This window comes from Oculina patagonica, chromosome 9 (assembly GCF_052425735.1).
Source record: "Oculina patagonica isolate OP01 chromosome 9, crgOcupat, whole genome shotgun sequence".
Taxonomy (NCBI): Eukaryota; Metazoa; Cnidaria; class Anthozoa; order Scleractinia; family Oculinidae; genus Oculina; species Oculina patagonica.
The window spans coordinates 1,351,362-1,377,225 of record NC_135766.1 but is presented as its reverse complement, the minus strand read 5'-3'; the positions used below and the strand labels follow the sequence as shown (position 1 = coordinate 1,377,225).

The following is a 25,864-nucleotide window of genomic DNA, read 5'->3' as shown; positions in this document are numbered from 1 at the left end:
TTCAATCGTTAAGCATTTTTCTTAAATCACAAATAACGCGACACTGCTTACACACAGGTCGCCTTTACAAATAATGTTCATACATGTAGTGGAGCAGTTTTCAATTTAGTGTCGTGAAACTAAAACCAAAGCTATCACTCTGGCCAATCACAAAAAAAAAACACGGAAAAGTCCATAGAAGCAATCAAAACGCACGAAACACGCAGGAAAACGCGTTCAATGTACTGCGAACGAGCCATGGTTAGTTTTGTTTTTACTTCTGATTGAATGAGAAAGGGGCGCGACATTTTTAACAAATAATGGGTTGGTGGTGTAAATCATTAAGTGCAGTAATGGGAAACTATGGCAAATGCGAATTATTTTAGGCACTCAAGTGAAAACCACACTATAGCAGATTTTAAAATGTTTATCGTATATACAATATTTATTCATCTTGTATAAATGTTTATCTTATATACTTGCATCGTTTTAAACAACTTTTCTACTTTAGCAAATTCCAAACGTAGACACTAAAAACTAAAAACGAGAACTTCCTTTTGTCACTAAAAAAACACTTTACCCTGCTTCAAAAGTTATTCAGTTATAGATAATAAATTGTTGCCAGTGTGTTTGGGCAGTGAAACAAAAAACCCTGATCATTTAATTTAAATCAAACTCACACCTCTGAGAAAAAATTAAGAAGCATTTAAATTCTTCAATCGCTATTATAGCTAACGTTCTACAACACAGCGATGTATTCTTATGTATAATAAATGGACTTAGTGTAACATCATTATTGTAACAGGGGCTATTCCCATTAAGTGTCCTTCCCCGTTAATGGGGTGGGTTGAGAGCTCCTGCTCCACAAGGAATAGGTATTATAGATGCATCTTTATAAACATGCAATGTCCTCATGGGAAAATAAAGATTGATTGATTAAATGTTTGTACAATTATATACTTGCGAATGCATATAGTTGGTCTCTACTTAGAGATATCTGAGTTGGTGTTGGTGTGTTGCAAGTATTAAAATACCGCTGTAAAACTCCGGTTTATAAGCTCTCGGTTCATACGACTTTATAAGTAGTTTTGAATAGACTTGGGGGAGCTTAATTCCGGGAGGGTTTATGAGCCAGAAACGACTTTAAGACGCCGATGAGGAATCTATCACAAGAATGTAGTATAAGTAGTATTAAGTGTTTTAGATAAGACTGCACTCTACCCGACCTGAAAATGTTTTTATTGCTATTTCTATTTAAGCTACAGTGTTCTGAGAAACACCAGAAGGTAAATATTAAAAAATTGGGTGGGGATATCCGAGGGACTATTACCCGGAATATTTTTTATTAGCAAACGGATGAGTCTTTCACTAGGGGGCTTAAGCGGGGAGGAAGGGGGAGGCGGGTAAAACTGGTATTTAATGTTGTACCATAATATCCTCTCATATCCTCTATGCTCGAACTTTCCACAGACATATACAGCCATGCGATGTCATACCAAATATTAGTTTAGGTGGTTGTGTTTGTCCGAAGCTTTCTTGGTTTTTTAAATTTGGACTGTACACAGCCCTCTATTTTCTCTTATTTTGCCCCCCCCCCAATAAAAAAAAAAAAAAATTTTTTAAAAAAATTTTAAATTTTAAAAAAAAAAAATATCCTCTAATTTAAAAATCTTCTAATTTACCAACCGCCACGCCCCGCAAAAACAGCGATATTCCCCGCGAATTCGCAGGATAATTGTTAATTATTTCTCTCTCCTCGATCTTTGAAGGCGTGAAAAAAATTGCGAGAGCCCTGGACGCTTTGCTCGGTCCCCCGCCCCCACCTCCTCGTGCTTCGCGCTGGCGCTCGCTACACTTGCTACCTTTCTTTTGCATTCTTTTCCGTTGAAAATAGAGACGCTGTGAACAGTCTTATAAAGGTTTAAAACACGTTACTTAAGAACAATTAAAGACAGTTTCTTTCGGGCTCAAGTCATGAGGAAATTAAAAACGCCAGTGCAGTCTAGGTTGGAAATAAGACGTTGTTATACAAGATTAGCTGACGCCTTATATTATAAGACGGTCTTTAAATAACCGAAAGAGAAGAATTAAATGGCATATCCATTATGTCCTCATTTCCGTTTAGGTCAACCTGAATTAGGCTTTGTGAAGACCAAACATGCATCGATATATATATATATATATATATATATTCCTAGCGTATCCACAGGTTTAAAGAATAAGATTCAGACTGGGGGTTGTTGGCTTCGTAACCGAAGTCAAACTCTTTTTCGGGCGCTATCTCAATAAAAGAAGCCTCGTTAGTTTCGGTTATTCCAACCCCGTGATCAGCACGTGAACAGCTGCCACCTCCTCCACCAATCATAAGCACTGCACCATCTCCACCACTCCAGTCGCACCAGAAGCCAATCGCGTTGGAGCTTTGTATGTCTCCACTGCATGCAGCCTGTTGAAACCCGTCCGTTGATTGGTACTGGCCGCCATATTGAACCGTGCAATTCCCTTGACACTGGTCACTGGCCCAAACTGTGCCATTCCTGAAGTCACCATAGCTTGTGACTTTGGAGCGGAATGTCTGTCCACCCAGACAGTCACCTGTGGTCTGTAGCAAAGGAGTGTGCAGGGAGTCGTCACTGCGCGTGATCTTAAACTCGTTGCCACTGGTCAGCCAAAACGCTGGCGATATCATGTCAGTGTTATTCAATGGATCAGTGGTTTTTCCAGCCGCTCCAGTCCTGTCATACCACCAGTACCCAGAGTTATTCATCCAGTGTTTGGTATCATTGTTAGAGAACCGAGCGATCAGAGTCCAACCTTGGCTGTCTGACGTCATGTCACAAAAAACCTGATATAAGACATTGTTTTTATTAACATCCACATCGTACATTGACATATTGTCAACAATTATCATGTGACATCACGTGGAATGTCACCTAATACTGAGGCTGTAGGCTGAGTTGCCTAAAATCAGACCATATTCCGCAAGAATGAGCAATATTATTGCTTCATTATTCAACTAACTGCAATATTGCATAGATAAACTGCGGTTTTGCAACTATATGTACCCATATCGCGGGATTTCTGCTATGCATGGATGACAGATAACAAGAATTTTATTGCTTACCATACATGGGCCTATCGTGACAATTTGTGTAATAATTAAACGCAAAACTTGCTCAACAAATTTACTGTGGCTGCGATGTAAAACAAAATAGTTCTGTGAAAAAACGGCAAACGTTGCACCCATAATCATCTAGTAACGGATAACCAATGGGCGTACCTCAAGGGACATTCCACCGAACTCCTCCTCGTACATCTGACGGAAACCTGGAGGCAAGCCGTGGACTCCGGTCTAGTGGTAGGCGTTGCTTTTATTGATTTCAAGAAAGCGTTTGACTGCGTTAATCACGAAATTCTATTGTCAAAACTCCAGAGCAAATATGGTATACGCGGCCCCCTACTAGCATGGTTGACAAGTTATCTAACATCCAGGTCACAGTATACGGTCCTGAACGGACAGAGATCTAGCTACAGCCCTGTGGTATCCGGCGTTCCACAAGGTAGTGTTCTGGGGCCCACGCTGTTCGTCCTGTATACAAGCGATCTCGTGGAGTCTGTACAGTCAGCCGCCCTGTATATGTACGCAGACGACACTACTCTTTACTGTATTGGAAACAGTATAGAGGAAGTCTCATCAGCCCTTAACCAATCCCTTAAAGAATTATACGCCTGGTGCACTACCAACAAGCTCACTCCCCACCCGAAAAAGTCGGAATGTATGCTTATCCACAAAGGATCTATCACTGCCCCCCTTCCTCCGATACTGCTAGGAGGGAACTGCCTTAATTGGGTGAAACATAGCCGACTCCTGGGCGTTGACATAGATGACAAACTAAGTTGGTCTCCACATGTCAATAGCCTAAAGAAGAACTTTGCAAATAAACTAAGCCTTATTAAGAAGTGTAGGTTTTTACCGAAGCAAGTTCTTTTAAAGTTATACTACAAAGTCATAATCCCGTCCGTCACGTACGGTATAACCGTCTGGGGAGGCATGAGTCGTCAAGACGACCTTGACGCACTTGAGAGGTGGCATTGCAGAGCGGCAAGGATCATTTTTAACCTACCTAAAGACATGTCATCTACTGAAGTCCTTGACCGCGCTAAATGGGACACTTTAAGGAACACGTACAAACTTTCGATTCTGAAACTTATCTATAAGATCTGCCATAATGACTCCCCCTCTTGCATGGCTCGACTTGTAACCAAGTTTCAACACTCGTATAATTTTAGAAAAAAAACATTTACTAATTCCCCCATCATTCAATACCAATTCAATGAAACTTTCAACATCTTACAGAGGGGCAGTGCTCTGGAACCTTTTACCAGGAGAGTGTCACGAGGCGATGTCCCTCAGGAGTTTTATGACAATGACCAACAAGTCGAACATAATTAAAAATACCAATTTTAACAATCTTTATTGTAAGAGATCTTAGCGATTTTTATCTTTTTATCATTGTAACAACTTTAGCAATTTATCTATTTTTAGCTATTAGTTTAGCGTTTTTATTTTTTAACCTTAATATAGTATAAATGTTTTTATCTACTAGTTTTAATGTTTTATTTACACACGACCCCACAAGCGATGTAGCTTTTTTATCCCATCGTGTATAAATAAAGGTTTTTGATTGATTGATTGATTGTATGATACCCTTTGTTGAATTAAGTTGTTTTCACTTCATACTTAATATTTAGTTTAGGAAAATTTGTATGTTCTATCTAGACATAATTATGATTATGAAGAAATTGTGTGTTGAATTACGAATTTAAATCGGAAAAGAATTTAGTCGAGACTTGATTTTCTTTCTCCATTTCATCAGCAGTTAGCGTGGTTTTTCACGTTTGTGATCAACCCGCAATTTAATAACTAAATTATCATCTAGAAAAAGAGAAATGGATTCTATTTGCCTAAAACTGAACGAGCTATGATCGAAATTTCATACGACGAAGAAAACGACAAACTTATCTCGCTGTTAGATATTTTGCAACAGAGAGCAATGTGGGTGTTTTGCGGATCTCTAGGAAAAAGTTCAGTTTATTCGGAAGGATCCATTTAATAAATATGGCAAAATACTAACCAGGCAAGAAAATAAAAAACTTACCGGAAACTTGTTTGACTCCCTGGGAACCAACCAGTGTTGACCGCTGACTGCTTTCCCGCCTTCACTGGCCTTGATTTTAGCACAAGAGTTTATAATAACTGCACAGGAAAAGAACAGTTAGTTGGTCAGCGTGTCTAGGGCCCACTTCACTACTTTTAGTCAGCACGTAAATGAGATCTTGTTTCTTTTGTGTAAATGTTTTTCTGCTTGCCAAGCCAAGTTAGCATGTGCAAAGAACAAAAAAAATTTGAGCCTGAAGCGAGGCTCGACGGGAAGATTAGCATGATTACAAAATAATAACAAATGGCTGAGAGAATGCCAGCTGCACTAAATTTTTCTGAGAAAATAGAGTGGAACGTTATCAATATTTACCATCTAATTAGCGATGGGTAACAATCAGGCAGGCATTTTCAACCACTCATATAAGCGTTGCTTATGATGAGATGTCAGTCCGTGATCTTGACTCCCGCAGCATTGACCAGTATTTACCAGCTAATTTCACCCGTTTTTCAGATTCGGATAAAACGCTACTATGAGAACTAATCATCATCGGCATCTTCGTCTCGGAGAAGCTATGGTCAGCACATCAGTGTCGATAGGCTCTTCAGTGATTTAAAAGCCCGATTCTTGCGTGGCAGTCTGGTACAAATGTAGTTGGTGGCCTCTCGAACTGAAAACTAGTATTGCGTACGAATCGATCTACTACACATAATCAAAAATGTTCTTACTGTTGCAAGTTTTCCCGTCTCCGGTAAATCCAAGTTTGCAGGAGCAATTATAAGATCCGTCGGTGTTCTTACAGTTGGCATTGACGTCACAGACAGGATTGGATGCACTGCACTCGTCAATGTCTATAACAAAGTGAAGAACAACCATCATGAGCAAACAGTATAGAGGAATATTTAAAATACGAATTTCTAAATAAATATAAGTAACGAGGTAACAGGTTCTTTAACGTATCCTTATTCCACCGGAAAATCGCACGAGCCCTTTAAAACCCTTTAAAGCACTCCGCTTGAGGCTTTATCCACTCCACGACCCAGTGACGACGGATGATGTAGCACCCTGCTTTCAACAAAACATCTACACTCCAAGTTTTCCATTCACTCATTTAATTATTTCACTATACTTTCTCACCTGCACAAGTTTTGCCGTCTCCAGTAAATCCATCCTTGCAGGAACAGCGATATGATCCACGGGTATTCTTGCAATTGGCATTGACGTCGCAAACGGGGATAGAAGCACTACACTCGTCCACATCTACAAAGTAAATAAAAAATTCACCGAAAAAAATCTAGCAGCTGTCGTTACCTTGTAATTCTCCTCTAGTGTGCAGTTGTTATTGTTGTTGGGCTAGGGACATGGTTTCTGCTAATGTTCTGTTGTTCCCTTGAAGAGGGCTGAAGGGTAGCAAACCATTGATGTGAGACCTTGCAAAAGCTGCTACCCGATCCAAAAACTCAGCAACAAATAGAGGATATTACATGGTTGCACGGAGATATGAAATTTATCTTCGATGTTTTTGACGATTTTCCGACGATTGCCGACCATTTTCCGAAGATTTCCGAAGATTTACCAAATGTTGTCCGAAGGTCGTACGAATGTTTCCGAACATTTTCCGAACTTTTCCGAAAATTTCCAAAGATATGCGAAGATTGCCAAAGATTGCCGAGGGAGATCCGAAGATGTTTCGACTAAATATCGATTTACTTTGGCTCATTCAGCATTGAAACAGGGCAAACTTGTCAGAAAATGTTTCGAAATCGATATCTTCACATGTGAAAATAACATGTTATTTTCACATGTAAAGATATGATTTTTTCGCGCGAAAGATTTCCTGGTATTTCACTGATGTTTATATAATAAAATAAAGTTATTATTTACATATTCCAAGAGAATAATCAATACAGCCTAGGTGAAACATGATAACTAGCTCGGGTGTTTTTGATGTGGTTTTTTGTTAATAAACCAACCTGGAGGTTTACTTAATTATTTTGATTTTCCGACAGTTTTTGTCGGAATTAACCTGGATGCCTCGAATGTCAGTTATTTCACTTTGGAAGAAGTCGAATAAAGTTCGGAAATTGACCGAAGATCCTCGACCAATGCTCTTGTTATTTACTTACCTTCGTTCTTCATGTCGCAGTGAGCCTGTACAGTCTTGCCAGGTATAATGGAATAAAACCAGTATTTGTCGCTGACCGCTTGTCCTCCTTCACTCAACTTGATTTCACTGCACGTTTCAGCGGGAAGTTCAGGAATGGAACCCAGGGGTACTGGAAAGTAACAAGTCATTATTATCTGTTGTTTTTATAGAGTGATTCGAGTATCATATTGCAAGTAGCATATCATATTGTAAGTCGTCTAAGTATTGCATCGTCATTAGTGTAGGCCGAGCCCGGTAAGTTGTGTAAGTGTTAAAATTGTTGTACGGTAGACGGGTGTTATGTTTGCAATAAAAAAAGTCATTATTATCAGTTGACGTTACTTTGTGGTATTACTCGGCTTTTGTTAAATAAACTCACCTCTATTCATGTCTCGTCTAAAATATAATCTGTCAGGGTCAGGAACGTAATCTTCAGGTCTGGCTTCCTTGGTTCGGTTGTTCAATTCACACATGTACTGGGAAATGACGTAATTAAAACTTTGGCATCTTACGTCTTGGTAACAATCCACCAAGCACAAACCACTAAGTGATACACCCGTGATTTTCTTGAAGATATGTCGCCGTAGCATCATGCCAAATTTGGAATATTCGGCCTCCGTGCATTCCTGAGAAGCTTCTCCATAAAAGATTTGACACAGCAACAGTAAAACTGGGATGAAAAGGAGTCGTTTATCGGCCATTTGAGTTGCGCTGAACGACAGCGGAAAGCCTGAAATAATAATAAAAAACCCCATAAATATAGCGAAGCTCTTTTCAGACCTCTCTTGTTTGGGTAGTCATTCTAGTGATTTAATATACACTAAATTTCATTTTAGTACCCATTTTAATAGTGTCAATTTGTTGGATCTCGACCAAGTTCGTATACTTTATGAACTTATTAAATTTTCGTCGTGCAGAAACCGCTCTTAATTGAGGGCGTCTGTTATTAAAAACTCATCATTTTTAAGAAACCTTTATAAATGTTAAATATTAGAAAAATCGAACTTTAAATCTAAAAGGAAAATCTGCGAAAATCCCCGGTAAAAAACGCGTAAAATTAAAGTAGAAAAATGGGTATGAACATTGTTTGTATCTTAAATTAATCACGATTTTCTTTTCATATTTGCATTACAATAAAACTGAATTTAGATGTAAGGCAATTCCGGGCAGAAACAACAAAATTGCCCGACATTGCATCACAACCACGTTTTGTAATGCAAACGGCAAAAATTAGGTAGATGGTTTTACTTTTTAATCTTGAAGAACCGTTTGCCAACTTCACTTCACTTGTACGGTTGTGGTTTCTGGTTTTTATGAAAATAATTACAAGTAATCTATCGAAGGTTTCCTGAAATAATTCATAACTACTGTTAGTACTTTCTTTTGATTCAAACTGAGCCTTTTTTTCCGAAGAGAAGACATAACGACCTAATACGTTACGTTAATTCCTGCGATCCGTTTTAAGGCAATACTAGATGATATCAATGATAAATATGTATAATTAAAGCGTTGTAATTTGCGAGCTTGATTTGCCGAGAATTTCTTAATTATCGGTACATTTTAATTTAAAAGGTATTAAGTACTTAAGTATTCTCTATAATTCGCTTTTCACAAAGGAACTGTTGGTAACACGTTCTGAATTCAATTTCGATCCTAAGCCTGTAAACGACCTAGTATTAAGAGAAGTGTAAACACGGACGGTCCAAACGTCTTGTAGAGCTGTCGCTTCAATAGATTTTAAAAAGTGTACGTTTCCCTGTAATTTACACTTGATTTCATTCTTTAAAAATGATCTCTGCTTTATATTGCTCCTTTGTTTTGTTTTGGCTAGGCATTTTTTAATCGAGAATATGCCACCCGGGATGACACTTTTGTTCTGTATGTGTTGTCGTAATGCAAGTTACGGGTAACTTTCATTGTAAACAATTAAACACCCGCAAAATTTAAATAAGAAAAAAAGTCCGAGGCTTATTATTTTTAGATATATTTTTAGTCATATCATCCAACGGTCCTCCTCTAAGAAAAAAAAAAGTTAATGGTTTTTACACATTTCAAGATGAAAAGGTTTGTAATGATACAATATCTTTGCAAAAATGGTCATCTTGATAAAGATCTTTAAATGTTTTTGTACTGATAGTCCTAATAGTAAAATTATTGGTAGTAATTTTTGCATTCATTTGTATTAAAATTATGTGGCTTAACAAAATTATGGAGTTTAGGTACTCTTTGAACATATATTAGCTTGTGCTTAGTGGAAGATGTATAACATTTTTACAAGTCAGTCTTTGGAATAAGTAACCAATTGCATTTCTGCCATCTCTTCGTGAAGTTTTGGTAAAGTCGCCTGTCTATTTTTTTTAGATTTATTTTCTTCGAGTATTTTTGGAAGCACTTTTGCTGAGAAGGTCAATAATGGATGGGTTTCGTATCCATTCATGCCCTTTCTGAGACGGTTGGATCTGAAAGTAAAGCCAAAAAATGCTATTTTTTCTTCTTCTTATAGCAATTGACTACTTTGGCCGATATCTCAAATCAAGAGAAAATAAATACGACTCTGACAATTCTCAAAATAACACCCACATTGAACGCTATGATATTTGTGTTAAGACGGTATCCACTAGGAAGTCGAGTAATATTTATTAAAGTTGGACAAAAATCAAGTACCAGAATAATTTAAATCCTATTGCGTTATTTCTAACACCAACAACAATTTCTTATCAGAGTCTGAGAAAATGAATTTCAAAGTTCACAAGCTATAGGCAAAATCTCACGTGTAGCCATTTTGTAAATTCGTTTTAAGCGATTCAGTGGAATTCAGTGGAACTTCGAACTTTGTTTTCAATGTTTGGTGTTGTTAGAAAAGTTTTCTTTTGATAAGATATTTGAAGCAGTAAAAAAAAAGTTTGCAATAAGGTGGAAAAAATTCTGGTACAACAATTTCTTATCAGAGTCTGAGAAAATGATATCCAAAGTTCACAAGCTATGGGCAAAAGCTCACATCTTTTAAGCGATTCATGGGAATTCAGTGGAACTTCGAACTTTGTTTTCGATGTTTGGTGTTGTTAGAAAAAATTTCTTTCGAGAAGATATTTGAAGCAGTAACACAAAAGCTTGCAATCAGGTGTAAATATTTTTGGTACATAATTTTGTCCAATAACTACTCGAAGTCCTGGCGGATTTCCTCTTAAATGCTCTAAAACGATCTCGGTAAATATTATATTTTGGTTTTTGTCCCATAGACTGCTAGTCGAGGATGGAAAGTAATCAATTTTCTAGAAATTTGACGACACACTCAACTACTCAGAAAATTCTAGGATCTGCAGGGCTATTCATTCCCTACTAAAAAAAATCTTAAACACGTATTTTGTATTCTGGAAAAATCGTTGGAATATGTTGTTTAAACTTGATTCTGGACGATACAAAAAAATAGGATGAATTCCAACTCTAATTGATGGGGCGATCTTCGTAAATTTTGAAAGGAACGCCTAAAAGATACCAGTATCTCACTTTGTGCCGGGCATGGCTCAAGTGCATTTTCACCCTCTCAGAGGTACCGAATCTTTCTGAGAAGTCGTTGTTATCGTCTTTGATTTCTCCAGCTGAACGTCCGAAAAGTTACCTGATAACTTAACGGTGGGTATTTTAGATTTAAACACAGGCTACACAGCTAGCGGTCCAAAACCACGAATTGTCACTAAACATGTACGACAATAACCACCGTCATTTTAGAGAGAGCCCCTCTTTCGTAATTAAGTTTAATTTGCTATATAAGATGTTAATTATTTGATGTGTAATATAACTTACCTCTAATGTCCACAATAGGACGATGATACTTTTCCCCTTGGAAGTTTCGTTTGATAATATAAATCGCCTTCCTGCAAACTTCTGATGGCTCAAGAGCGAGTTGTTATAGACCTCAATTGTCAATAATTGATATATGCACACACGTCATGATAATATGAAGTTTATTTACCTGTTTGCTTGACTTGAAGGATTGTGGTTAGATACGTGATAGTGTCAGCAAATAACTTATGCCTCATCCATTAGCAAAATTTTGAAATACAATTGAATAATTCACTGTATACGCAAACCTGCACGCAAGCGTATTTATTATTTAAGACCGCTATTCAAGCAAATTACGAAACAGGAAGTTTAAACTTTAAGCCCAGTACACGTACGTGTGTCTTCGTCGGGAAAGTGACGCAAATCTTACATAAAATTAAAATGAAATGGGAGATCTGCAAACCGGTCTCTAAACTTTCCTGCATGCCGGGATTATTCAGTAAAATTCTGCTGTCCTTCCAATAAGCATCCCTCCCCCTTCTGAAGGTATCTTAATTTGAATAACAAGTGCCCATATTACGATATACGCCTCAGTCTTATTTCGATAATTACACTTTTTAGAGTCATTGTTCTTTGCTCTCATATTTTAATTAAGGTACTCAATGCCGAGTTCAGTTTAGCAATTAGTAAAGAATTCTTTGTTTTTATTTAGTTTTAGTTAGATTTAATCTACTCTAACAATAAATTCCATGATATGGCTCGTTGTATTAAATTTTTTTAGTCGTTAAGAGAAGTTGAGAGAATTGTCCAATGCTGAATAAAAAATAATAATATTCAACCAGTTTAGTTGTTGAGAAATATTAGTTTTTTAACTGGTGGCTCAATTGTATACTTGCTTTGATATTTGGTAACTGCTGTCGATATTTGACAGAGTGTGTTTCAAGGATACAACAGAGGAAGTTTAAAATTTATGTCCAGTGCACATCTTTGTTGCTTAGGCTTAAAACTGTACAAAATGTGACATAAACAATGAGGTCTGCAGACCTGTCTTGACTTGGTCAGTGAAATTCCGTAATGATAAGCATCTATCTTTTTTTTCTCTTTCTTTAATCCAATAAGCGCCATTTCCGACATTCGAAGTTGTTTTGTAACAAGTGTCTTAAATCATTCCAATAAGCCTTTTCTTTCAAAACGAACATTTTGAACGACTAAAATTAATGCCTTTATGTTCTTATTTTAGTGCTCAAAGCACCGCGTTCAATTAAGATGTGAGTGAGGAACAAATCATGTATGTCTGAGTACATTGAAATCTATTAGGACAAAAAATTCACTGTTCATTGTATTTTGTAGCTCTTTTAAAGCCTTTCCTATATGTTTAAGTAATCGACCGCTCTTTCTATGGGTTTATCGGCACAATAAACCAACGCGGGAAATTGGGAGAGCCCGAGAAAAGCCTGTAAATGTCGAGCTGTCAGGGGAGTGATTTACAAAAATCATTGTACTAAAAGACTGCGAAGTAAAGGCGAAGTAAAGGATTGCACTGAAAATATTTGTTTTATTATAAGCAACCCAAATGTGTTATCGAACCTAAAGTTTTGGTACCCATAGCAACAAGCACCAGCCAAGTATTGCTTGGTTATGGAATTACGGGTTATTTCGCACATATTCGAATAAAAAATATAATTTTATATATTTCACTCGAGTATTAATTCTCGAAAATGCCCATAAAAAGATTATTTGAGACTAAGTATACCAGAGTGTGAAACGGCTCATTTTCCGTTAAATTTGGCCAAAACTTAATAGACTATTTCAATATCAACCTAGATTCCACTTCATTGACTTACGCCTTGAAGTTGTTAATATAATTCTCCCCCTCTCCCCGCCCGCCCCGGCCTACACATAAAAAAAAACAACAAAAATGTACTGTACAGTTTGTTTATTGATGGCTGCGTACTAAGATTATACTCAAATTATCAGCTTCAATGTTCTATAAAGGTATCATATACCATTAACACCAACTGACTTAACCTAATCACCAACTAACTTAACCTAATCTATATGCTTGTTGAAAGTATTTTTAAAATTAAAAAGTAGCTGCAAAACTGAAAGCCAAGTTTAGCTACCGATTATCAGATTTATATCTGCACCGACGATAATGAATACAATGTAAAATTACAGTTATCAAATTATTTGTAGCTGTACAGAAAGTTTCCAGTATATGCAATAGTCCTATAAAAGCTTGTAATATCTTGTTTACACCGTCGAACTTTAGCTTACCTATGGTAGTTGCAACATCAGTTTTAAAATTAGAAAGAAGTAGCAAAAACTGGAAGCAAAACGTTACCCCTTAACTTCAATCTTTGACAAAAAGAGTTGACACATTGACTTCGCTCTGCTGTTTTTATTGCAGATTTACCACTCGTTTTTAACTTCCATGACTGTCTACTAAAATACCCCCTTTCCCCCATCCAATGTTGTTAAATTGTTAACATTGATGGGGGGCGGAGGGGGGGGGGCGGGGTGGTGTTGGAAGAGTAGAGCAAAAGGATGAAAGTAGTCCAAAAAACATTAAATAGGGCATAAATTGATAATGTGTCAACCCTTTTGTCAATGATTGTTGTTTAGCTACTTTAAGTAGCTTTTAAAAAGTTTAACCTTAAGTGTAAACGGATTGCCAGATTAATTAATGCTGATAATGGATATAATGTCAAATTACAGTTATCAAATAACTGATAGCTGGACAAAAAGTTTGTAGTATCTCTAATAATGCTATAAGAGCTTTTTTATATAAACTGCAGCGGTATAGCAGGTGGTAGCAAATCGACAAAAATGGTATCACACGTGTGGATAAAAATGATATTCACACATGTGTGTTATCATTTTTGACCAATCAGCTCGCAGAAGTTACCTTGTTTCAATGCTCAATGAGCCAAAGTTTATCGAAATTAAGTCGAAACATCTTCGGCCCTTCCTCGGCAATGTTTGGTTATCTTTGGAAAAAAATTGTAAAATGTAAACGTTCTTACAATAAACGTTCTTACAATATTTTGAAAATCTTTGGAAATCTTCGGAAAAGTCGTCAAAAACCTCGTAATTAGTAGGTTTATATAATAAACAGAATAATACCTGGTTACTTGGAAGTATGAAATTTATCTTCTCGTGTTAAAAATCGATATCACACTCGTTCGCAGCGCTCACTCATGAGATATCGAGTTGAACTCTACACAAACATGTATTATCTATATAATATCACTTTTACACCAACTGACTTAATTACCCTAACCTGTGCTTGTCAAGCAGGATCCAAAAGTCGAAGAGTGATATTTATGTACCGAGTTGCCATATATATGTCCAAATTACATTATATATATCCAAAGTGCAATACATATTCCAAAACTGCGATATGTATCACCAAATTGCGATTTAAATAGATCAAATTAAAAATTCGGCGACATGTTTTCGTTTTATATATAACAGTCAAATAATTTCACATATTTCGCGGACTTTTCTCGACATATACTTCATTCTATCAGTAATGTATATATTAAAGTCTACATGACCTGTCCCGCATCCAGCAGCATGACATGTACAAGATGACGGCTCGGTGGATACCAAATATCGATTCGTTTCTCGATTTTTTTTTTATTATAAATTATATTTAAAATATAAAAAATATTTTATAATTTTAATATTTATAAAATTTTTTTATTTATTTTTTTTTGTTTTTTAGGTGAGAGAGAAAAAAAAAAATATATGTATGTATGTATGTATGTATGTATGTATGTATGTATGTATGTATGTATGTATGTATGTATGTATGTATGTATGTATGTATGTATGTATGTATGTATGTATGTATGTATGTATGTATGTATGTATGTATGTATGTATGTATGTATATTATTACCTTTACGTGGGATTTAGTCTGTTTCGCAGTAACAGAGGTAACAGTGATTATTAGGTGAGTCATTATTATAAGGTGTTCCACGTTGGTAGTAAACATAGAAAGAGCCGCAGTTTCTCACTCGAATGTTTGTAGACCATTTTCCTTTTACGATGGATTTAGTCAGTACCACAATAACGGAGAGAACAGCCCGCAGATGGAGGACTTAGGTAGTAAACATAGAAGGAGCCGCAGTCTCTCACTTGAATGTTGTCAGACCACAAACAACAGTTCGAATCCCAGTGAAAGCATACCTGCCTGGTTACTTTGCCGTCAGCGACTGTAGGATGTCCTCCATTTAACCAACCGGTTGCGTGAGTGTTACACCTCCAGGTAGGTGGACATGAGGTAGGCATTCTGGTGCCTGCGGCTCCTTGAAAACGGAACCATCCAGGGACAAGGTAATTGTCACATGTGACGGAAGTATTGTAGTTTATCTTTCTGTCAGCACTGGTCAGACTTGTGTAATTTTGACATTCTGAGGAACAGAGAGCAAAAGAGAGTCAACGAAGACCAGGAAATGAAGCGAGTCACAAAATAATAAAATAGAAAACAACAACCCGCGTTCCCTGCAGTGTTTGTTGTTGGTGTTGTTGTTGTTGTTGTTGCTGTTGTTGTTGCTGCTGCTGTGTTATGCTTTTGTTTTTGTTTTATCGTTTGGTTGGAATAAAACTTCGATTTACCCTTCGATTTATCCGATTTACCATATTACTACTTCTGTGGTTAAATTTCATCTTTATAACCAAGGAAAATTAAAATTTTCAGATAAGTTTGTAACTATAGAAATTTGAAAAAAAATACGATGCTATTCCATCGATTTTATATCTATAAAATGTAGCTAAAGAGAACAATTCAGTGGATGTTTTGTTGGAAAAAATGGTTTGCTTTTTTTACAGTCGGGTGGTGCTTGTCGTTCTTGTTTTTGTCAATATAATAATTTCTCTTTGTCGTGTTAATTTGCGTTTATTTTAAAATAGTATATACCGTTTGAGTTAGATATTTTGTTTCTTCTTAATAAACGAATTCAATTATGTGTAGATGCTCCCCTTTGAGGAGATTTTGTTTTCATACAGACCTCGCGCATTTCTCATGTAAATCATTGTTCTGTAATTATTATCTGATTCTTTCACCTGAAGATCAATTTAAATCTTGTTTTCATACAGAAACTTGGTTATACATTTCACGTAACTGTTAAATGGTCTATTGTTGATTTCTACTAAGTTCTTTTATGCTGTTGTTTTTTTTCTTTAATCATTGCTTCCGGCAACTTTGCAGATTAACTTGATGATTAAATTAATAATGAGATTTAGCAAAATAAGCTGTTTTATCAATCACCAATAAAAAAAGAAAAAAACATGGTCAATAGAGAAATGTCGGTTGTCAACCATTTTGTCAAAAGAGAAACAATCTAGGTTGTTAAAAATGTAGCCGACACTTTTCTTTCTTGAATGCACTAAACTCAAGAAAATTACGATTTCCTTAAAAGAGAGGTTACAGCTGAGCAATATGCTAAAATTTCAGTGTAAATCAAAATGTGCCCACAGTTGTCATTAACGAATACTCCTTGTTAGAAGACGCTATAAATAGTTCTGAATTTAGCTACCTGTATGCGTTTTCGCATGTGTTGATTATCTGCCAGATTTGGAATAAGTGAATTACCAAAGCAGAGGAGATACAGTGCTAATACAAGAAAACAAAAATTTCGTTTTAGCCCTTGATTCTAGCCATAAAACTAATAATTATATATTACGTACCCCTTGTTTTGTTTGTTTGTTTGTTTATTTGTGGTTTCAAGAACTGTTTGAGGAGCAATACATTTAAGAAGAAGAATTGAAAATAAGCAAGATAAACTGATGGAATCAGCAAACAAACCGTTATATTGTATAGCGCAGCACTCTCAACACGATATACGATACTCGCGAGCGGGATCAATCGCCATCTCGTTCCCGCTTTTCAAATCTATACGAACTCATCAAACATAGTTTGTCTTTTTCGGTGAAAACTTTGGATTAGTCATTTTTCACTACCCGGGTGTATTCTGATTCGTGTTGAGTTAGACTTGACTTCTGCCTTTATTTAATTATTTTTATTCATAAATGCGAAGAATTCTTACATAGGAATGCAAAAATGCCCACATATCCTGGTGTCAAGTGTCTTGCACGTGACACGAGGCAAAAAAGGAAGCGTAAATTCTGCATTTTGAAAACAGCAGTCGATGTCATAAAACCGGGATTGTTTATTGGTCATGATCCATGCTTTCTGTGCATTCTATCGTTGACCGACATAGATCTCTTTGACTTTTTTCTCTCTTAATCCGAAAAAGCCTTTTTCCCCGGAAGTAAACATCTTTTAGTGAAATCCTGAAAGATGTCAAATTTGCATGTTCTGTCTATTTAAAGATACACAGGCAACGGAAAGAAACTTGAAAGCATCAATATATCATAAGAAAAAGTAAATCGCGCCATGCTTATAAAGGATGTCGCATTAGAAGGAAAACAGAATCAAAGTGGAATATTCACCTGTCACGGTATGGGTGCAAGTTTTTCCATCTCCAGTGTAAGGATGGTTACACGAACAACTGTAGGATCCTACAGTGTTTGTACATGAAGCAGAACTGTGACAGTCGTGTACACCGCTGACGCACTCATCGATATCTGATCAATAAGGAAAGCGAAAATGAATATCAGTTTTGTTGCTGATATCAATAAAAAGTGCATTTCTTGTGAACGCAATCTTTTTACTTTTTTAATATCAAAAATATATATGTTTAATTGCTTGTTTGTTTGTTAGTTAGTTAGTTTGTCGATTTGTTTGTTTGCTTGTTTGCTTGTTCGTTTCTTTGTTTTAATCAAACATGGTATGGCCTAGAATTGCAAGTTTGCCCGTATCCTGTATATCCAGAATATCCCAAGCGGTGAAGTGGCATGTTGTAATTGCCAGGTATGATACAGTTGTTATGCTTGCAAGGCATTCCAACAGTTAAATGTCCATCAGCGAAGGTTAGCAAAGAAGCGACTGTGTTCCTTGTAAGCGTTTCATCTGGGTTCATGATGAAGATTTTCGTTCATGTAGGTTCTTCTATGTCCCAGAACCGTCTAACGAGACCGAAGAAGTAAAATTGGCATGGGGTCTATCTGCCTTCACATCTGGGTTACCAATACAAGTCCACCCTAGTAGGGTCAGTCTAACTATGGGTTCTTCAGGTCAACCTTCACATCTTCCAATGAGTACAGAAAGTCAACTGGGTCCAGTGGCTTACACGAGGAAACTCAATACCTTTCAAATGCTTCCAATTGTCTGATACCAGTTGACCACTTGCATGTCCCCTTTGAAGCTTGTTTCGACACTTTTCCTTCCAAACCACTGATTTTAAATTACTCTACTGTTGTTTTAATGCTCTTTTGGTTGTAACTTAGGAAGTTTAATATTAGTCCATGCGTGCTTCCTTCGATTCTGAGTTTTGCTGCAATGAAACTCTTCATGACAAGCAGGTCCTGCTGCTGCCGTCATCCATTCACCTTGATTCTTTTATTTTCACTAGTCAAATTAACAAGGGAAGTTCTGAAGGCCACAAATCTGGCAGATGAGGGAGGCTCTGCTCCAGTAGTGGTCTGTTGGTACTCTCATTTGACTCCCTTTCCGCTTGCTTAATGCACTTGGTGAGTCCACTCTACCTTGTTCCTCTGTGTTCACCCTCGCTTCCAGGTCATCGTAAAGCATTCAGTGATGGTGAGATTGGCACCCATTTATCCCACAGATCTTGCTCCGGAAACGTACTTCTTCCGTGAGTCCATCACTGAGACATCTAGGTGTCGCCTACTGTCATCTTATTAAAGCTTTCGATGTTTCACATGCTATAAGGGTCTTTCCACACCTTGCAGTTTCTTGCAAGTTTTTAATGGAGCTATGATCTTATTCAGTTAAGCACACTCTCTTTTTTTTAGTTCCATGTTTAAAGACACCTGCAATAGTCTCAGAAGCTGTTGTCATGAAATCTGACTTTCGGTCATGAACGCTCTTAATACCTTCACGTCTCTCTTACCGCTATCGCAAACCATTGCTTGCACTTCACAAGTAGGGTCTTGTTGAGTTTGCGTGGGATAGCAATGTAGGGTGATTCACTACCAAGCTTTTTTTCTTGTTTTCCATCTGTCAGGTTTACGCCTAATGCGTCCAGTGGCTCAGCACGTCTCTCAAGATCATTCTCTTATCTCTTTGAAGGCATGTAACGTTTCGAGACGAAATGTGAGAGCTCTACGTTTCCCATCCTACGTCTGTTCTTGTCGAGACTTCAGAGGCTGTCGCAGAGTGTCCAAGATTTTCAATTACATTGATAGCGACACCTTGGAGGCACGCACGAAATCAGAAGGCTCTCAGAAAACTACACTAAAAACGTAATCTCTACTAACCGGCACAAGTTTTCCCATCTCCAGTCAATCCGGCTTTGCAGGAACAACTATAGGATCCGTCGGTATTCTGACAGTTGGCATTGACGTCACAGACCCGAATGGAAGCACTGCACTCGTCAATGTCTATAAGAATAAACAACAACATTTATAAGTACGAGAACGTGATAAGCTATATCCTTGTCTAAAAAAACCCATAGCACAATAACTTATATCCTAATAGTTGTCAAGGAGAAGCGAGTATTAGACCCGGTGAGGAGATCTACTTCTTTATCTTATTAAAGGCTCTCAGAAAACTGCACTAAAACTTAAATCCCTACTAACCGGTGCAAGTTTTCCCATCTCCAGTGAATCCGGGTTTGCAGGAGCAAACATAGAATCCGGGAGTGTTCTGACAGTTAGCATTGACGTCACAGACGGGATTGGAAGCACCGCATTCGTCAATATCTATAACAAAGAAAAGAACAAAAATTATGAATACGCAAAAAAAAATATAAGGAGAAGTGAGTATTAGACCCGGTGAGGAAATCTACATATTTATCTAATTAAAAGCCTTCAGAAAACTGCAATCAAACATAAATCCCTACTAACCGGTGCAAGTTTTCCCATCTCCAGTGAATCCGGCTTTGCATGAACAAACATAAGATCCCCGAGTATTCTGACAGTTAGCATTGACGTCACAGACAGGATTGGAAGCACTGCACTCGTCAATGTCTATAACAAAGTAAAGAGCAACAATTATGAATACCCAGCAAAATATAGCAAGATAATTAAAACCTTATTATCTAAGGTAATCTTAAAAACATAAAAAAAACAGTCTGGATGCAGGGGACCACGCAACGAAAAAAAAAACTGCTTGGCTTCTCTGCTGCCGGATCTCTTGTTCAAGAACTGCTCGTACCAGACGTCACTCTAAGTGCTTATAAAACCAAATTGATTGCAAGGCTGGTACAACGGCAGGAGGGCAAGATTTATTGGCCAATATTTCAACTAGCAGAGCTAGTCTTCTTCAGGGCCAGTACTATAATATAAGGAAAATAACGGCTCTAAAATTTGAATTTGGATAATACAGTGTGGGTTAATGTTTAACTAATAATGCATCCCGCAGAAAGGCTAGAGAGGCCTACCTGATACACAGAGGCCAAACACTTGCGCCTAATGGTATTAACCGTAAAAATGAACATTGACAATTTCATTATTTTTGGTTTTTTCAATTTTATTATTATTATTATATATCTTGTCACCGTATATCTTTATATAGCCTGTATTAGTTAAACATTAACCCACACTGTATTATCCAAATTCAAATTTTAGAGCCGTTATTTTCCTTATACTATAGTACTGGCCCTGAAGAAGACTAGCTCTGCTAGTTGAAATATTTGCCAATAAATCTTGCCCTCCTGCCGTTGTACCAGCCTTGCAATCAATTTGGTTTTAAAAACATAGTTTAGCCTAGACGTCGTCACGACGAGGCGTGTACTAGGCCCATTAATGAAATGAAAGTCTGAATCAGAATGCTCTTAGCTTTAAGCTTTACTAAACTTTGTATTATTCTACTGTTCTCTCACCAGCACAAGTTTTCCCATTTCCAGTGTATCCAGCTTTGCATGAACACCGATAGGAGCCTCGAGTATTCTTACAATTGGCATTGACGTCACAGACGGGGATAGACGAGCTGCACTCGTCCAAATCTACAAAGTAAATTCAAAGATTTGCAGAAGGAATCAGCAACAACAGTGCAATGTTACGAGTCCAGGTCGACTGCAAACAAAGAATTATTTATTACATATATAGCGAGAATTTTGGGCAATAAACCTTGCAAATAGATTTCTATATTCTATATTTTCACATGTGAGAAAAGCGATACGTCCAATCAGCTTCGCGTATAGCTTTCTTCACATGTGAAAAATATAACCAATCAGCATCTAGTGTGGAACGACCCAACCAATCAGAGCGCGCGAACTCGAATGGTTTCCAAAAAGGTTGAACAGCGAGCGGCAAGTTTGCTCCCGACGGCAGTTTACGCTTGGAAAACATGGCTACACGATTCGTTAAATTAAACCTTGGTCTTTGGAGAACTTTATGGAAAGGCAAGCAAACAGGAACTCGCTAAGCAAAACGGAAAGGATACAGTAATGAGATGATAACGATAAAAATCATTCTTCAAAGGCGGAGCGAAGACAAGCGAAGTGTCGATAAATGAAAGCGAAGCCGGCGGACAAGAATTTATTTCAAATTGCAACGCATCCGCAGACTTTCTAAGAATATTCAAGCACTCTTGGGAACACCATGGTAAAGTAGATTATATTTCTGAATATGGATTTACGTCGGTATTATTGCTTAATTAACCAACTCCTTGTGTTATCACAATTTTGTTTAAAATTCGCCTGCGTGTTTAGTCGATTCGCTTGTAGCGACGCTTGCTCGATGCGATATCAAAAGTTTTGCTTTCAAAAATTAACGCAATGTGTTTAATTAAATAAAGTTTTTTCAGGAGATTTTGTTGGCAGTAGTTTTTCGAATTTTTAAAAGTGATTTCGCTTGGAAAGCAATGTGCATTTTGCTGCTCTGTTTTTCCTCCCTCTACGGTCAAACTGTAATATGTCAAAGGTTTATGAATTAATTTACGAGAAAAATCGCGTCAAGTTTACAATGGTTGAATTCTCGTTATATATATAATAAACAAATTACAGCATAGAAAGTGCGACGTACGGATTTTTATTCACTCGTTGCAAAACTTTGGAAAACTCACTCGTTCGCTTCGCTCACTCGTTCGTTTTTCCAAAGTTTTGCAACTCGTGAATAAAAATCCGTACGTCGCACTTTCTATGAAGTAATCTATATTTGCGCCTAGAATTCATTGTGCCTATAATTCATATCTACGATCATATAAAGGCCCTGTATGTTAAACTGGAAATTTTGTTTTGCACTGTTAATGACCACATGCAGTAATGAGGAAAACATTCACTTGTATCTTCAGTCACCTTCTTTCTTCATGTCGCAGTGAGCGAGTACAGTCTTGCCAGGTATAATGGAATCAAACCAGTATTTGTCGCTGACAGCTTGTCCTCCTTCACTCAACTTGATTTCTCTGCACGTTTCAGCGGGAAGTTCAGGAATGGAACCGAGGAGTACTGGAAAGTAACAATACACTATTAACTGTTAGAGTTGCTTTGCGGTATTACTCGGCTTTTGTTAAATAAACTCACCTCTATTCATGTCTCGTCTAAAATATAATCTGTCAGGATCAGGAACGTAATCTTCAGGTCGGGCTTCCTTGGTTCGGTTGTTGAACTCACACATGTACTTTGAAATGACGTAGTTAAAACTTTGGCATCTTACGTCTTGGTAACAATCCACCAAGCACAAACCACTAAGTGACACACCCATGATTTTCTTGAAGATATGTCGCCGTAGCATCATGCCAAATTTGGAATATTCAGCCTCCGTGCATTCCTGAGTAGCTTCTCCATAAAAGATTTGACACAGCAGCAGTAAAACTGGGATGAAAAGGAGTTCTTTATCAGCCATTTGAGTTGCGCTGAACGACAGCGGAAAGCCTGAAATAAAAATATCAAGAAGCTCTTTTCAAACCTCTATTCTTTTCTCCCTTCCCTTCGAATAATAAGCCGAAATGATAAGTGTCAATTCGTTGGATTTGACCAAGTTATATACTTACTAGTTATACGTGACTCGCAGGGCCTCGCGAAGCTCTGGGTTGGGGAGGGAGGGGGGTGTTATAAATAAGGAGTGATAACCAGTTTTAACCGGTGATTTGTTATTGTTGCCTAGTAACGGACATGGCCGCGACACCCTCGTTCCCAGGGTCTACTCCGCTTTGAAAATGGCGGCTCTTTCTGGTTCGTAAAGAGGTATAAAGCGTTGGGAAGCGCAGGCTATTTTCAAAATCATCGACAAATTATTGGATATTCGCATTTTGGACATTTATTTCAGGGCATTAAAAAATAAAAGAACGAACGGCAGGAGGATTCGAACCCTCCGCCCGCGCTCCCCTGATGGCCATGAAAGGTTTATAGCCTGAATAGGCGTTGAGGGAGTATTATGTGGAAATCAGTGTTATTTTAATCCAAAAAGAAAAACGATAAAAATAAAAGGCTCAGGATTCGAACCCACAAAAAAAATAATAATAAAAAAAAAAAGAAAGAAAAAAAAAACCTTAGCCGGATTCGAACCCCCGCCCTCAGTCCCGAAGATCTGATTTGAAGTTCGACGCTCACACCATTAGGCCACCAGCGCGCGGCTGTGTGACGTCATTTCCGCCAGACACCAAGCTCACAAATATATATATATGACCGTAAACTCCACACGAGATTTCATCCCGCCTGAGCCCTTTGAGAGACAAAATTATACACCCCGCTACGCTCGGCCTTCGGCCTCGCTTCGCGAGGAATTAAATTTTCGACGTGTTGACAAAGTGTTTTGTTTAGGGTGTCTCTTATTTCTAAAAAACCTTTTTGATTAATGTAAAACAGTTAAAATCGAACGTTACAGGTAAAAATCTTCTTTGAAAATTCTCGATGAAAAATACTTAAAATTTAATTTTATAAGTGATGGCTGTATTTGCCGAAAAGAGACTTAGAAGGGTAACTCCCATGTAAGATTAATATCATCCATGTATCATAAAAAAATGACAAATTTATCACCAATATTTTCAATATGCAGCCTGGGATAATATCGTTTGAAAAGCGTCTTTAGATGAATGTGTCCTGCATGTGTTGTTGGTAATGCAAATTACGGCAACTACCATTGTAAAAATTAAAAAAAACCCGCAAAATTTAAATACGAAAGAGGTCTGAAGTTAATAAATATTGAATTATAAATATCTTTTCTTTTGGAAAAAGTTAATTCTTTTTACACAGTTCAAGATGAAAAGATATATAAAGAACAATGTCTTTGTCAAAATAAAGATTAAGAAAAAGATTACTAAATATTTGTTTTTATACTTAAATAAATTTATGAACAGTCAATTTTGCATCTGTATGAAAATTATGTGTTTTTCCAACATTGTTTAATATATGTTTAAATTTTCATTTATCAGTATCATTCAGCGTGTAGCTGAAAAAACGGCTGGGTATTTCTACGAGTCAGCTTTTCGAGTCAGTAAACAATTCTATTGCGTTTCTGCCAACTCTTGGTAAAGTGGCATGTCAATGTCTTTATTTTAATTCTCATAAATAAACTTTATAATTCACATTGAATAAACGGGTAGAATTCCCGATTCGGTTCTAGCACATATTAAGCCAAACTTCAATGAAATGGTTGAAGTTAATATGCCTCTCGTCTCTAGTTAAGCCGCCTCTAAAAACTCTCTCTAGTGTGAAGCTTGTTTTATAGCAGAACAACGAATTGGCATTCACGGAAAAATAGCGTGACAAACTCTACCAGGAAAGATAGAGCATGATCGCAAGTGCAGTTTCTGCATCCCTTTGGTTTGTCTGCCTTTGTTTTTCTATTCATTTAAGCATGGCATGTACAAGCTTGAATCTGGTGCGAAACGAAATATTTCGAGAACATAAAAAATAACGGAAAAGAAACTTTCATGGTAAGTTATCAATTTGGGAAATTTGAATTCAGAACGATAAACAAACTCCCAAAATAAATTAAAATATCTGCAGACCTATTCATTCCCTACTAATTATCCACAGAAGTCTTAAGCACATATTTTGTATTCTTTAAAATCGATCGAATATGTTGTTGAAACTTGATTCTGGACGATACAAAAAATAGGATGAATTCGAATAATTGTGGGGGTGATATTCGGCAATTTTGAAAGGAACGCCTAAAAGATATCAGTATATCGCTTTGTGCCGGGCATAGCTCGAGTGCATTTTCACCCCCTCAGAGGAACCAAGTATTTCTGAGAAGTCATTGTTATCGTCTTTTTCTTCTCTAGCTGAACATCCTGAAAGGTACCTTATAACTTAACGGCAGGTATTTTAGATTTGAACACAGAAAGCAGTGTACCAACCACGAACTGTTACCCTTAAAACATATAGGACTATAATCCCTGACATTTTAATATGGGAGAACCCCTCTTTTGCAAGTTGTTTATAGATGTTAATGTCACTTACCTCTCAGGTTCACAAAAGTAGTTCGATTTGCGTTTTCTCCTTGGAATTTTCGTTTGATAATACAAATCGCCTTCCTGCTGACTCCTGATGGCCCAAGAGCGAGTTGTTATAGACCTCAGTTATCAATTATTAATATATGCACATACGTCATGATAATATGAAGTTTATTTTCTCATTTGCTTGACTTGAAGGATTGTGGTTAGATACGTGATAGTGCTACTAAATATCTAATGCATCATCCATTAGCAAAATTTTGAAATACAATTGAATAATTCACTGTTTACACAAACTTGCACGCAAACATATTTATTATTAAAGACCGCTTTTCAAGCATATTATGAAACAGGAAGTTTAAA

The 25,864-nt window shown here is 37.1% G+C and overlaps 1 protein-coding gene across 4 annotated transcripts; it reads right to left on the bottom strand.

Annotated features, from left to right (window-relative positions):
* On the bottom strand, nt 1-25,611 carry LOC144665240 (uncharacterized). 4 transcript variants are annotated; one of them, XM_078526445.1, is made up of 9 exons: nt 25,509-25,611; nt 22,626-22,976; nt 22,401-22,550; nt 20,985-21,107; nt 20,008-20,130; nt 19,741-19,863; nt 5,867-5,989; nt 5,139-5,236; nt 1,734-2,824 (listed from the first exon to the last, which is right to left on the bottom strand). In XM_078526445.1, exons 2-9 carry the CDS (start codon nt 22,945-22,947, stop codon nt 2,174-2,176), a joined length of 1,713 nt encoding a protein of 570 aa, XP_078382571.1. In that variant the 5' UTR covers nt 22,948-22,976; nt 25,509-25,611; the 3' UTR covers nt 1,734-2,173. The 4 variants fall into 4 exon arrangements, 2 of the variants coding, with proteins under 2 accessions (XP_078382571.1, XP_078382572.1); XM_078526446.1 differs by lacking the exons at nt 1,734-2,824; nt 5,139-5,236; nt 5,867-5,989 and adding exons at nt 14,999-15,488; nt 17,530-17,664; nt 19,420-19,542; XR_013572903.1 differs by lacking the exons at nt 19,741-19,863; nt 20,008-20,130; nt 20,985-21,107; ... (1 more) ...; nt 22,626-22,976; nt 25,509-25,611 and adding exons at nt 1-1,037; nt 6,276-6,398; nt 7,265-7,414; nt 7,664-8,340 and having other exon boundaries at nt 1,833-2,824.
* Between the last annotated feature and the right edge of the window lie 253 nt (nt 25,612-25,864).

Bases quoted from the DNA above. Each gene is read 5' to 3' on its own strand.
- LOC144665240 (XM_078526445.1), bottom strand. From the start codon at position 22,947: ATGGCTGATAAAGAACTCCTTTTCATCCCAGTTTTACTGCTGCTGTGT. The intron at 21,108-22,400 runs GTGACTGAAGAT...TTTACTTTGTAG, and splicing joins CTGCGACATGAAGAAAGAAG to ATTTGGACGAGTGCAGCTCG. The intron at 20,131-20,984 runs GTGAGAGAACAG...ACTTTGTTATAG, and splicing joins AAATGGGAAAACTTGTGCTG to ACATTGACGAGTGCAGTGCT.